This window comes from Phocoena sinus, chromosome 9, assembly GCF_008692025.1.
Source record: "Phocoena sinus isolate mPhoSin1 chromosome 9, mPhoSin1.pri, whole genome shotgun sequence".
Lineage (NCBI taxonomy): Eukaryota > Metazoa > Chordata > Mammalia > Artiodactyla > Phocoenidae > Phocoena > Phocoena sinus.
Genome location: NC_045771.1, coordinates 59,027,944 through 59,043,008, shown reverse-complemented (window position 1 = coordinate 59,043,008; position 15,065 = coordinate 59,027,944). Strand labels below are relative to the sequence as shown.

Here is a 15,065-nt window from a genome sequence, read left to right as displayed (position 1 = left end):
GAAATACTAATCAGGTAGGAAAAGGTTTAAAAAAAGTAAAAGAGAGAAGGGTGTTCTCTTGTCCCATAATATAAAAGGAATGCAGTATTAATTATTAGTTATGAAAAGACACAGGCCTTTGTTTTTGTTGCTTTCTTTTTTTTGAAAAGAGCCATTTTTACATGGCACAAATTGAGGTGTTAGTGAAGTCAGACAAAACAGAAGCTAAACAACAACAAAATTAACGGTACCTTTTTCTTGTAGTATTTTCTTGGTGGTGGCTTGATGGTGGCAAGGAGATTCTTCCATATCATGATCAGATTTTGAAGGAGAGGAGAATGACGTGTCTCCCCCAGTAGAGGAGGAAGGCTCCCTTTCTGGGTGCAGGGGTCCCTCTTGAAATTCAGCTATGTGGTCAGACGAGAAGGGCACACTGCCAGCCACTGGAGTGAGGGATGAAGCACCAGAATCTGATTCTGGAGAAGTTCTCAAACCCTTGGGCAGAAGTGATTTGGTAATGTGCATGTGGTTATAGAAACTGTTTGAAGGCTGTTGGTATAAGAGATTATAAAGGAGGTTATGCCACTGAGCATCAGTCCCATGTGATACTTACTTTGAAATCAGATGGATCTTTTTTTAGTAAATCCCTATGAAAACCCATTTTTGTTGGTTTACAGATAAGACTACATAGTTCACAACAATTCACCATATTACCTTTGTAGCTACCACAGATACCTAAGACATATAGAAACAATGACTTGTACACTCATTAGTTACCATCAGATAAAACCAACAGCTGAATATCAAAAGCACCATCATGAAATATGACAATATGGACAATGCTCTTGGTTATTAGTTCATCAAATGAGTACAGAAAGAATTTGAATTACAACGATATATCGAGGTGAATAAGAATTTAGGAGACAAAGAAGTGAACTATTCCAGCTGTTTCCAACTAGAATACAGAATATGGCTGCAGGAAAATCATTATCTTCAATAAGCTGTAGGAACAAGGATACAGCCCAAACTCACAAGTCAGAAAGCAGTCAGGGGCACTCACCTTTCGCTCCAGACTGTCCTCGCCATCTGTTGAACTGACACTATCATAGAGTCTTGTCCTAGAGGGCCTCTGGCGTCTGTTCTTCACGGAAAGCTGGGCCCGGGTTTTCAGTGCTTTTGAATCCAGGCGTTCTGTCTCTGGGACTGCTTCATTAAAGTCTAAGAAAAGAATATTGCAAAATAATCTGTGAAAACTTTAGAGAGGACTGACAGAGACCACAGACACTGATAACAAAATCTCAAGGTTATCAGTAATACCAGGCAGGAAACAGGTGACAACCATGGCGGCCTGTCTGGTAACAGAGGTAACAAAGAAATCAGTGAGATTTAGGAGAAATGTACAAAGCCTAAGGGAATAAACGAACACTAAAGATGACCAAGTCGTCAACAAAAATCTAACATCCAAAGACCATTAAAACCTTTCTACAACATAACTATTAAAAGCACACACTTGTATTTATTTATTTACAAGAATGCATGCTGGAGTGTTGGATGAACAAATATACAAGAAGGTGTATCAAAGTTGGGAGATCTTAGAAATCAAGAAAAAAAACTAAAAAAGTCAGGTGCCAGGTCAAGAGCAGATAACGAAAGGTGACCATCGGCATAAATTTTCTACAGCAAAAGTTACCAAGACTGTAACTGTAAGGACTGTACCATTTTGGTCTTAATATATTTTTTTCCACCCAAAACAGAGTTTCTGAAAATTTAGCTTGTGCTTCTTTGAACTCTCTAGAAAGACCAGCAAAGAACTTACCTCAACAGCAAATTTAAGATAGCTGGGGAAATAAAACAAGGTCGGGCTATCCAAGCAAAACAAAAACAAAAAACAGGTAAACCACCACAAGTACTTAATTTATTAGTATTATGGATGAAGTATAATAAACTGACCATTGATAGATGGATGGATAAAGAAGATGTGGTGTGTGCGTGTGCGTGTACACAACAGACTATTACTCAGCCATAAAAAAAGAATGAAATCTTGCCATTTGTAACAACATGGATGGACCTAGAGGGTATTATGCCAAGTGAAGTAAGTCAGACAGAGAAACACAAATACTGTATGATTTCACTTATGTGTGGAATCTAAAAGGGAAAACAAATGAACAAACATAACAAAACAGAAACAGAGTCTTAGATACAGAGAACAAACAGGTGGTGGCCAGAGAGGAAGGGATATGGAAATGAGTGAAATAGGTGAGGGAGATTAAGCAGTACAAGCTTCCAGTTACAAAATAAATGAATCATGGGCATAAAATGGACAGAGTGGGGAATATAGTCAACAATAGCATAATATCTTTGTATAGTAACAGATGGTAAACAGACTTTCTGTGGTGATCACTTTGTAATGTATAAAAATATCGAATTGCTATGTTGTGCAACAGGAACTAACATAGTGTTGTAAGTCAATTATACTTCAAAAAAACCCCCCAACCAACCAAACAAACAAACTCACAGAAAAAAGAGATCAGATTTGTGGTTACCAGAGGTGGGGGTGGGAGAAGGGGGAGTTAGATGAAGGTAGTTAAAGGTACAAACTTCAGCTATAAGATAAATAAGTACTAGGGATGTAATGTACAACATGATAGATATAATTAACACTGCTGTATGTTATATATGACAGTTAAGACAGTAAATCCTAAGAGTTCTCATCACAAGGAAAAAATATTTTTTTCTCTTTTTCTTTTACTTTGTATCTATGTGAGATGATGGACATTGACTAAACTTATTGTGATAATCATTTCATGATTTATATAAGTCAAATTATGCTGGGGCTTCCCTGGTGGCGCAGTGGTTGAGGGTCCGCCTGCCGATGCAGGGGACACGGGTTCGTGCCCCGGTCCGGGAAGATCCCACATGCCGCGGAGCGGCAGGGCCCGTGAGCCATGGCCACTGAGCCTGCGCGTCCGGAGCCTGTGCTCCGCAGCGAGAGAGGCCATAACAGTGAGAGGCCCGCTTACCGCAAAAAAAAAAAAAAAATTATTATGCTGTATGCCTTAAACGTATACAGTGCTGTGTCAATTATATCTCAATAAAACTGTAAGATAAATAAAGTAAAAGAGCTGAAAAGTTAAAAGAAATACCATCCCCCAATTTCCTTTTATTAACTTTTAAGTTTATATTCCAAGTTATGTGTATGCGTCTTTGTCTCATTTTGTTTTTCTTGGATATCTTCTCTCCCCACCAGAAACTACACTGATTTTTCAAAGGGAAGTGTTTAAGTCTTTAAATAAAAAGACTCAAAGAAAAAAAGAGTGAAGTGGAACACACACAAAATGACCTGGTAAAGGCTAGAGGGAGAAACCACTTTAGTCTGCCTCTCCCCACCCTTAATGTTGCTGCCCAGAGTCTAAGTCAGGACTCAAAAGTTGCAATTCTGAAAGGGAAGAGGGTAGGTTACCCATGAACACTGGCTGAATAGGCACTGGCTGAGGAAAAGTGTTCCACTAGTTGAATTTATTTGGAATGCTACTGCTCCTTACATTTGCATATGTAGCCACTCCTTAGAAATAATGAAGTTTGGTCATTAACTCTATTTTACCTTTTCAGAGCGGCAGTCATTAAATGAAGTCATAATGTTCAAGAAATTAATGATCAATTAATTCTTCTTGGATTTAAATTATTAAGAATAAAGCAAATAACTGAGCTGTAGAAAATATTAATATGTACTGATATTAATAGGGTAAAACAATTTCTCACAGTAGCATTACCCCCAGGAAATTCTTTTCACAGTATTAAATATTATGAAGTATTATGTTCTAAATATATTATATTATAAAAGCAAAACAAGAAAGCACCTCAGGTTGTACCTTTCTTATCTATGGAACTTAGCACTTGGCGTATGGTTCTAACAAATAAAATTAAATATATTTTTCCCTGAGAGATACATCCACTGAATAAAAATATGTACAGGCTTGCCTTTTCATTTCATTTGCCTTTCCTTTCTTGAAAGAAAAGTGGATATTCAGAAAAGTCAGACCATTCAAGTATATTTAAAGACAGCTAAATATTTTCTATCAGTAGTCCCTTTATTTTTTACATGTCAATGAAGAAAAAATAATCTCCTTGATCACTTTAATTTCCTCTTTTCAATAAAATCTGAACCTGTAGCTGCCCATTAGGAGTTGTGACAATTGGGAGAGAATCAACTTCACCAGCTCTTGTTTACATATAAAAGGTGGAAATACCACATGGAGGAATGCAATAATATAATTAGATATACTGCCATATACACACATCTTACAACTTATCTATCTCATATTTAGACTGTACATTTTATAACACCAAGCACTGTCACATACATCATCTCATTTGTTCCTCACAACAGCCCCAAGAGACAGAGCAGCCAAGTATATTTTTTCCTCTCCTGAAGCTCAGAGAACTTGACTGCCTTGTCCTCATCCACATATCTAGTTTATGAGCTGCCGTGACTACGTATTCTAGTTTTCTGACTCCTAGGCCACTAGTCTGTACACACCAATTTAGCTAGTGTTCAACAAATTATTAGAATAAGATTTTAATGCAGTTAGAGTTCAGTGTGTTCAGCTGTCAATCCACAATTGATGTGACTAATCTAGAAAATTCACTTCTCCACCATGTAACTGTGAAATGTTATTAATCTTCCACATTCGTGGAAGAGCATAAAAAAGGAAGACGTTGAAAACTATAGAAAAACTATTTCTCGGATGATTTCTTCTTTGGTTTAGTAACAACTCTGGTTACCTGGTGACAAAAAGAACCAAGTAGGAAGCTCATTCTACTTCTGTAAACATGGTTCCTTTTGCAATAGAGACCTAACTCTGGAGGACCTAGCATAGTATATAACATCCAGGATTGCAGTAGCTACCTCATCACTAGGTGCTGAACAAATAGAGTGAGGGAACGTGAGAACTGCTTATCAGCAGGGTTGAGAGCAGAGAGAATTATTCTGGGGCTTCTGCCCCATTACTGTTCAGTAATTTGCCTGGTCCTGGTGTTGGACAGCCCCCAAATGGCAATCTTGTATGTTTGCTTTATCATCAGCTAGCACTGACTGGACTCCACCTCAGTACACCTGCATTTTAAGTCTAGCTTCAATATTGCTTCACATTGGATCCTTTAAAAGAAGTTAATGGATTCGATCACAATTTTAGCAGCTGTTATGAAAAATGTTCTGTGAAATTAGGATGTTATAGATCATATCACACAGAGACCAGTTCTCTACAGTAATGCTCTGAGTCATTCAGTTTTTTCACTAGATTGACGTTATTTTTGACGTAAATGGAATGCTGCTCACAGATCAGACATAGGCTGCGAGGGAAGTAGGGGAATGGTGCAGCATAACAATGGGGTCTGCTCCGCATTCTTATGTTCATTATTCTCCTCAAAAACAGTCCCACACACCTTATACCATCACACCGCCTGGCTTGTGCTATTGTCAACCGAAATGCCGAGCATAACGAGGCACTCGGTGGCATCTTTAAACTTGAACAGTATCTGCATATCGTTCAGTCACTGCAAGTTCACAAAAGATGGACCCATGGGGCTTTGGGTTGATACACACCGCATTCAGAGGTAGGCTAATGCACCTCAGAGAGGCGGTGTACAATAGTTGCCGTGAGAGGAGACCTGGAGTTAGTCTTCCTTGAACAGAATCCAAAACGGTGGCTCTGTCACTAAATTGGGCAATTTCTCTAATCTCTCTTTCCCTCAGAATCCTCAGCTGCTAAAATGGGCATGATAATAACAACATAATAATAACTGCACTGTCATGAAGACTAAATGCATTGATATACAAATGCTTGAAAGAGTACATTATAAGCACTCAACAAATGCATTTACTGACATAAAAAAATTAGCAAGATATTCTTAAGTGACTAAAGCAAGGTGCAGAACGTGTATATTCATTTTAAATATTTAAAAAATCCCAGCAACATAAAATACATTTTTCCAACAGTAAATATATGCATATAATTGCATAGCAAGCGAGCTGAAAAGGTATACTTCATACTGATAATGGTGGTTACCTCCAAAGAAGATATTAGATTTGGAGATGTTGGTCAACAGGTACTTTAGTCTTATTTGTAATGTTAAATTTGTGTTTTGTTTTTTTTTTGCATTAGGTATTAAAAAAACTCTATATATTACTTATGTAGTTAAAATTAATAAAAACGAAAAAACACATATTCAGTAAATTTACTTTTACAGACATCTTAATTCCATTCCAATCTGATAGTTCTCGTGTTCTAGGACTCAGGATTATCAGATGTTGGTATCAGCTCAGGATACTCTGTCAAAATCCCTGTGACTGTCAGCCTGCCCTGTGTGAGATGGCTGTTCTTTCATCACATCTATGGAGACTGTTTGCCTGCCTTGCTATTTCACTGCCAGGTGATTGGGACTAAATAAGGGCCCTATAGTTTAGCTTCCTTCCAGTTACTACTTTGTTTCAGTATTGTATGGGGAGGATGTACTGAATCAGACACGGTAATTTGAGACCAAGTTATACAACTTCAGCTCATCTTATGATAGCACTTTGGTTAGGAACCCATCCATGGGTAACTCTCACTCTGAACTCTATTAATAGTCGAATTCTTTATAACCACCCAAAACTTGATAAATTTTGTATCCCAAGTAGTATTTATGAAATTTTAGGAGGCTGATTTGATTTCTTACCATTTTAGAACCAGCAGAAGATTCTTGCTGTTTCTTAATTTTTTAATTAGGTCTGAGTTTATTGCTGTGTGAACTATATATTTCATTTGCTAATCTTTGAAAAACATTGAGGAATTCTTTTTTTACCTATTTATGAATAAATGCAATCTCAAAACTATCTGTATGGTTTTGAAACATAATTTGGTAATTTGTTTTAACGTAGTGCTTCTCCAGTGCAGTCTGATATTTAACTTAGCCTTCTTCAGCTTACGGTCAACCTACACTCCTATTCTCAAAGGGGAGAGAGGTCCAAATTTTGCTGTCTATATCTCTTAAGACTATATTTTCAGGGATCATTTCTACAGTTCATATCTCAGGAATGACTCTTTAGTAATGCCACTAGGCTAGACTACCCACGGAAGAAGTGACTACAAGTCAGAAAAAAACTATATAAAAAACGAAATTCCATCATATATCATTTGAAATACTTGTAAGAGTTGCTTGATTCTGAGAACATAAAGGAATACAGAATTGAGATTTAGACAACAGAGCATTTAAATATCTTCGGACTCCTTCATTGTAAGCTGTCTTTAGACTCTGATAGAAAAGATCTGCATTACCCAAAATTTGAAGAAACGTAAAATCAAATCAAATGGGCAAACCGGCTGGGAATTGCAGACTTCTGTGAGTAGGACTATGAAGTCATGTCAGAGCTTGGGTCTAGGCAGGTGGTTTATGTGCATATCCTTTTCTTAACACTATAGTGTCTTTGCCATGACAACAATAAACAAGCTTCTGTATTCTCACTCAGGGTTGCTTATAGGAATCTAATCAGTTTTCCTGTCAATAATCTCTGGATATTAGTAATTCCAAGCATGCTAGTTAGGCAAGTCCCCAAATTATATACTGTGACATAACATCTTCCTTGATTAGTATGGGAAGAACTAAGATTTTACGTCTTTGGTAGAAAATAACCTAAGTTACCTGAGGTGATAATTGTTGGCTTCCAAAACTGTGCAAAAGATACTTGCACAGTATCTTTTGAGAGGAAGATTGAGTTGCATAATACAGCATTAGAAGATTTAAGAAAACTTTAAAGATCACAATACTTGTAAGTTTAATAGAACAGATGTATAAGAGCTTCTTAAGTACTTGCAAAGACTGTCAGTTGCTAACAATAGTACTTAAAAAGGAAATCAAATATAAAAAATTTATAAATGCAACTTTAAATATTTGTACATGTTCAATTAGCTAAGTCTGTAAATAGGAAGTAAATATTATTCAAAGATCACTTAGCAGTGATTTGCAAATCAAGTTTTAAAATGTAAAGAACTAGGTTTTTGATAATATAACTTGAATAAATCAAATATTAAAACCAAAATAAAAATAAGAATGACTTTTTGGTGCCCCAAACCCTTCTGTTTCATCAGAAAACTCACAAGCAACAGAGTTTTCAGTTTCAAATTTTCAAATACGTTCTAATTTTTCCTAACTTTCCTCATAAGTGGAATTTCCTATAGGTCTCAGAAATAATCAGGGCACAGCACTGAAGTAGAACATTACTTCATGTCCACCTAAGAGAATTCAGTTATAACCTGATGTCTGTGCCCCACATTAACAGAAAAAAACCTTAAGGATCTCAGTACTATAACTACTGGAACAATATGGTTGGCAGACTGTTCAGAACCATGCACACAAGAGAATTTTCTGGTCCTAATTCCAGAAATAGCCTTTCATCGTTCGAGTTTTAATTCTATAGATGCTGTGACCCCATGATTGATTGTGTTTCCCTCTTGGCTGGTAGACATCTTAAGTGAAATCTTAAATAATCTACAGGAACCCACTGCACATACTTCATATACAAACCACCCCGTGCAGCATCTTCTCCTTCCTACTTTTATATCCCTCCACCCTGATTTCCCAGCTAATTCGTTTAGTCAGCTTACCTTAGCATAATCATATGCTGTCTTCCAATCTATAAAATTAGGATTCCACGGTGAACCAGAGCATATTTATAAAATATAAGAAACACTTCAAAACACAGCTATCTTGTGACATTTCCTTGAAAAGGAGCTACATTCCACATTTGGGTTAAAATTGTCTTGACTTCCAGAAGATCATAATCTACCTTTACAGTTCAATTGGCTTTTGAATAAAATTTTATTTTAATTGAATTTTATTCAAAAGCCAAAATACTCAAAAGCCAAAATAAAATATGAAGTAGCTTACTTTTCCTAAAATGAACAGAAAATTACTTAGCTTCTGAAAAAATAACTTGCTTTCCATCAAAACAACTTTAGATCTCTTCTAGCACTAATACATATTCTCAGTATGACTGAAGGGTCTGGTGACTTCTGTGAACTTATGAAGATGCAGTGAGAAACAGGAACCAAGGAGAGTTGCCGTTTTGCCACTAAATACCTCCTTTTGAATGCCTCATTGATTTGTCAACAAAAGTCTTAACGGCTTACACATAGACAGATGCAAAACTTGCACAAAACTAGACAGGCAATTTAGGTGCTTTGCTTTTTGAGTAAGAGAACAGATTTTGGCTTTAATGATATGCCAGAAAACAATCAATAAGTATCGATTTCTCATTTATTTGGCTTGTTCATTAAAATTTTCCACAGTGATTTACTGGGAATGTTCAACCTTTAATTAGTGCAATTCAATAGTATTTCATGGTCAAAATTACTTATTGGGGATCAAGAGTTACTGAAGGGACTTCCCTGGTGGTACAGTGGTTAAGAATCTGCCTGCCAATGCAGGGGACATGGGTTTGAGCCCTGGTCCGGGAAGATCCCACATGTCGCGGAGCAACTAAGTCCGTGCACCACAACTACTGAGCCTGTGCTCTAGAGCCCACGCACCGCTACTGAGTCCACGCGCTGCAACTACTAAAGCCCACACACCTAGAGGCTGTACTCTGCAACAAGAGAAGCCACTGCAGTGAGAAGCCCGCGCACTGCAACAAAGAGTAGCCCCCGCTCGCCGCAACAGTGAAAACCCAACGCAGCCAAAAATAAACAAATAAATATTTTTAAAAATTACTGAAAATAATCTGTTCAGGAAAAATAAAAATTGTGAAAGTTTACCAAAAAATTATATCTATAGGCATGATAAAGAAAGCTTGAATCTAGTCAAGAATTCTCCCCTGCCCCAATTCAGAACTAAACAACATGACAGCATGGAATAATTACTTCGCTGCTCTGTATCTCATTCTCTTGTATAAGACACTCCTGATGATGTAGTGTAAGCATTCACTTTCCTTTTAATAACTTTCCATTTCATGAATTCTGACTTTAATCATGCCTTTAACTTTCTTTTAAAATTCTGGGTTCCAGTGCTAAAAGTGAATGTTTAATGTACTCTCAGACTCTATCAGGAAATAAATCAGATGCGGTGGTAGGAGTCTGGCCTGGCCTCATATCTACAGGTAGCAGAAAAGAGCCACTAACATTGAGGGCTCAGGGAAACACAAAGATAACACATAGTTACAGCCTCAGCAGAAAATAATTTCTTGGAGGAGTCCAAAGACCTCATGAACTTCCTTATCAATGTAAATGTCTGGCTGGTGCTGGCTTTTTTTCTTACAAATCTTAAACTAATATTTTAAGCCTAAAAATCTTTTGTGGTTTTTCTCATTCTCATCTTTTAATTATGCTACTTAATTTTTTTATTTTAAAATATTTTATTTATGCAGAAAAGTATACCATATATGTAAGTCATATAGAAATAGAAGGGGGAAAAAAGACACCCATGTACCTACTATCAAGCCTAAGAAACAAAATTAGTACTTTTGAAGCCCTCTCTATGTCCCGTTCCTAGTTGTAACCCCTGTTTTTTTCTCCTAGTTATTCCACAAAAGTATCTCTAAAGAATATACTGATTAATTTTGCTTGCTTTTAAACTTTATACACATGGTAATGAACTGTACATAATATTCTTCAAATCATTTTTTTTGTTTGCTCAACATTACGTTGAAAGGTTTGACTAGAATTAATTAACTTTTTACTGTAGCTATTATGAATGATGTTGCTGTGCATTTCTGAACATGTCTCCTGGTACACAACAAGAATTTCTGGAGAGCATATATATACACAGGAGTGAACTTATTGGGCCATAGAATTTGTACATCTTCCATTTTACTAGATAATATCAAATTGTTTTAACAAAATAGTTGTATGAGTTTTCTCTTTTTCCCCTACATGCTGGCTATCACATATTACTGTGAAACTTTATCTTTGCCAATCATTTTATTTTTGTTAATGAGGTTGAATGTTTATTTATGTTCACCAATCTTTGGGTTTCCTCTTTTGTGAACAGATTGCTTATGTGTTTTGTCCATTTTTCTATTATGTTAGTTGTATTTTCTTATGATTGGGGTAAGTTTTAAGTATATTCTGGATAACGATAACAATCTTTTTTCTTAGTTACATGGGCTGTAAATATCTTCTCTCAATTTTTGGCTTCTCTTTCTATGTTTTTATAGTATCTTTTCACGATCAGATTTTCTTAATATTACTGTGGTCAAATTTATCAAACTTTTCTTATGATTTGGATTTTTTTGTGTTAAATAAGAGATCACATAAGCATTCTCCTACATTTTCTTCTAAAAGTTATAAATGTTGCTTTTCATATTTGAGACTACAATCCATTTGAAATCTGTTTCATGAAGGAATTCTATTTCATGAGATCCAATTTCATTTTTTTCCATTTGAATAGTCAATTTTCCCAGACATTTGTTAGTCCATGCTTGCCCCACTAATCTGCAATGTCAGTTTTGTATCATTCTCAAACTAACATGAATGGATCAGTCTGTTTCTGGACTCTATTCTGTTGCACTGGTCTACTTGTCAATTGCTGAGATTATACTACACTGTCTTAATACTACTGCTTTACAATGAATCTCAGCATCTGAAAGAACAAGTTCCCTCACCTTGGTTTTCTTCAGGAGTATCTTGACTATTCTGCGTCAAGTTGTTCTTCCACCTACATTTTTTTTTTTTTTTTTTTTTTTTTGCGTTACGCGGGCCTCTCACTGTTGTGGCCTCTCCCGTTGCGGAGGACAGGCTCCGGACGCGCAGGCTCAGCGGCCATGGCTCACGGGCCCAGCCGCTCCGCGGCATGTGGGATCCTCCCAGACCGGGGCACGAACCCGTGTCCCCTGCATCGGCAGGCGGACTCTCAACCACTGCGCCACCAGGGAAGCCCCCACCTACATTTTAGAAACAACTTGTCATGTTCCAAAAAAAAAAAAAAAACCCTGTTCAAATTCTGATGGAAACTGTATGGAATACATAGATTAATTTGGCATAATATCATTTTTACAATATTGAGGCTTCCTATCTCTTTTGATTTATATGGGTCTTCTTGAATGTCTTTTCATGGGTCTTGAGCTTCTTTTGTTAAATTCATACTAGCTACCTTATATTTTTTGTTGCTATCATAAATGGTAGCTTGTAAAAAATTACGTTTTTGGGGACTTCTCTGGTGGTGCAGTGGTTAAGAATCCGCCTGCCAATGCAGGGCATACGGGTTCGAGCCCTGGTCCAGGAAGATCCCACATGCCACGGAGCAACTAAGCCCGTGCGCCAAAACTACTGAGCCTGCGCTCTAGAGCCCGCAAACCACAAGTACTGAAGCCCGCGCGCCTAGAGCCTGCGCTCCGCAGCAAGAGAAGCCACTGCAATGAGAAGCCCAAGCACCGCAATGAAGAGTAGCCCCCGCTCACCGCAACTAGAGGAAAGCCCGCACGTAGCAACGAAGACCCAACACAGCCAAAAATAAATAAATAAATTTATATTTTAAAAAGTTACGTTTTTTGTTTGTCAGAGTTGACTGATGTCTTATGATTCTAAGAGCCATCCACCCTGCTAAATTCTTAATTCTAATGACCTGTAGGCTCGAGTTTTTTTATGTATTCAATTTTATTATCTGTGAATAATGATAGTTTTGCCTCTTTTCACTCCTTATATTTTTTTTTATCTCTTTTGCTTGTCTACTACTTGCTAGGACCTCTAGGATAACATTGAATAGATGTGGTAATAAACATTTAGTAGGGGACTTCCCTGGTGGCACAGTGGCTAAGAATCCGCCTGCCAATGCAGGGGACACAGGTTCGAGCCCTGGTACGGGAACATCCCACATGACACGCAGCAACTAGGCCCGTGACCCACAACTACTGAGCCTGCACTCTAGAGCCTGTGAGCCACAACTACTGAGCCCACGTGCCACAACTACTGAAGCCTGCGCACCTAGAGCCCGTGCTCCACAACAAGAGGAGCCACCACAATGAGAAGCCCGTGCACCACAACAAACAGTAGCCCCTGCTCACCGCAACTAGAGAGAGCCCGCATGCAGCAACAAAGACCCAATGCAGCCAAGAATAAATAAATAAATAAATTTATTTTAAAAAAATTTAGTGGTGAAATGTTAAAAATATTCCTAATTTTAAAGGAAATTCTTGATTTTAACATTTGACCACTAAATATGATGGTTGATAGAGACTTTTGTTAGCCTCACATAACAAGAAAGTTCCTATGTATTTCTAGCTTAATAAACTTTTTACCATGAATAACTGTTCAACTTTATTGTTTGTCTTCATCTAATAAAATGATTATATACATTTTTCCTCTAGTTAATGTGTGAATTATATGAGTTTTAAAATGTTGAACCAACTTTGCGTTTCTTACATAGACACAGTTGGTCATGGTAATATATATGTAGACTTTAAAATACATTTCTGGATTCAACATTTACCTTTGTGAACAAGTAGGTTTTTTTTTTTTAAATAAAGAGAATTCTGGCCAGCCAGTGGGCATTCACTCCGCTCATCTGAGAGTAGAGGAGTAACTCTATTCCAGAACACAATAACGTTAGTTTAAACCTCAGAAACCTATATTAACCCCATATCCATCCTAACTGTTAAATATACAGATCTATACTACATTAGCTACACAGAAAACCATACTCAAGGCATTTGCCAGGGAGTATAACCTCTAACATACTGACAATTTATATTTATTAAAAGCTCACAAAGAAGTACAACACTTGTATAAAAAGAATGTTTTCTTGTTTTTTTTGTTTTTAAGAAAAAACAAATCCCCAACGCTTTGAGGATTTTTATCAACTCTTTACTCAGTAATGCAGGTCACGCTCCAATTATGGAAGATATTTTTTTATGCTTAGTTGCAGTAAGGACTCATTCCCAAACAAAACAAGTCGTGACTTCACATGAAACCAATAAATGGATTTTTTTTAATAAAAGGAAGACTGGCAAAAAAGCTTGCCCATTCAATTTCAAATATTGGTTATAAGGTATAGCCACTGATATTCTTTCATGTTTAGAAATTCTTTGTCATTATTCAAAAAATCTTGTGGTTTTTTTTGCGGTACACGGGCCTCTCACTGTTGTGGCCTCTCCCGTTGCGGAGCACAGGCTCTGGATGCGCAGGCTCAGCGGCCATGGCTCACGGGTCCAGCCGCTCTGCGGCATGTGGGATCCTCCCGAACCGGGGCACGAACCCGTGTCCCCTGCATCGGCAGGTGGACTCTCAACCACTGCGCCACCAGGAAAGCCCCCCAAAATGTTTTTAATCATGCTAATAAACTTGTTTACAAACAAACCCCCCACAACAGTTGAATGGGGACATCTTAATGAATAGTCAATCCATCCTCTCCAGCAAATATTCTAAATTTTATCTGTAGGTAACCACACAAAGAATAAAGTTAATATAGGAAAAAATAAATAAGAAAAGAAATCCCCACTTGATTAATCCAAAAGAAGGCAAGAAAGCAGATAAAAAGAACAAAGAAAGATTTTTTGTTAGATTAGAAACAAATAGTAAGATGTTAGATTTAAACTCAATATATCAGTAAAGTTAAATAGCAATGTTCTAACTGCATCTTAAAGACTGAGAAAATTTTTTAAAAGCAAGATTGAGACTGTAATAGAAATAAACAACTAGCCATTGCTTATAAAAGACATGGAAAATTTGTAGTAAAAGAATGGAAAAAGATACCACACAAACACTTACTAAAAGAAAGCTGATACAGCTCTTCAAATCTCAAACAAAATCAATAACAAGGTGAATTACTAGAAATAAAGAGGGACACTTCCTAATGATCAGAGGTCAATCTACCAAGAAGATATAACGATTCTATATTGTATGTATCCATTAACATCACCTCAAACACATAAAGCAAAAACCAACATAACCAAAAGAAGAAACAGATGAACCTACAATTATAGTGTTATTTTTTGACGCATCTCCCTCATAACACATTCTAGAAGTTTTGAATATGGTTAACAAATTTGACCTGACATACATGACAGAGCACCTGAGCACCAACTTAGGTCAACAGAGAGCTAAGTACCACCATTTCTTATA

At 37.0% G+C, this 15,065-nt stretch overlaps 1 protein-coding gene across 3 annotated transcripts in view; it reads right to left on the bottom strand.

Moving 5' to 3' along the window:
• Window positions 1-15,065, bottom strand: part of PPP1R9A (protein phosphatase 1 regulatory subunit 9A) — a 318,841-nt gene that overhangs the window by 39,072 nt on the left and 264,704 nt on the right. The window contains exons 12-13 of one of the 3 annotated variants that reach the window (XM_032643664.1): window positions 1,040-1,197; window positions 231-474 (exon numbers count right to left, since the gene is read on the bottom strand). In XM_032643664.1, the coding sequence (XP_032499555.1) occupies window positions 231-474; window positions 1,040-1,197 (402 nt within the window). Of the gene's footprint in view, window positions 1-230; window positions 529-1,039; window positions 1,198-15,065 lie in introns of all 3 variants that reach the window. The other 2 variants (XM_032643663.1, XM_032643666.1) reach the window with 2 other exon arrangements.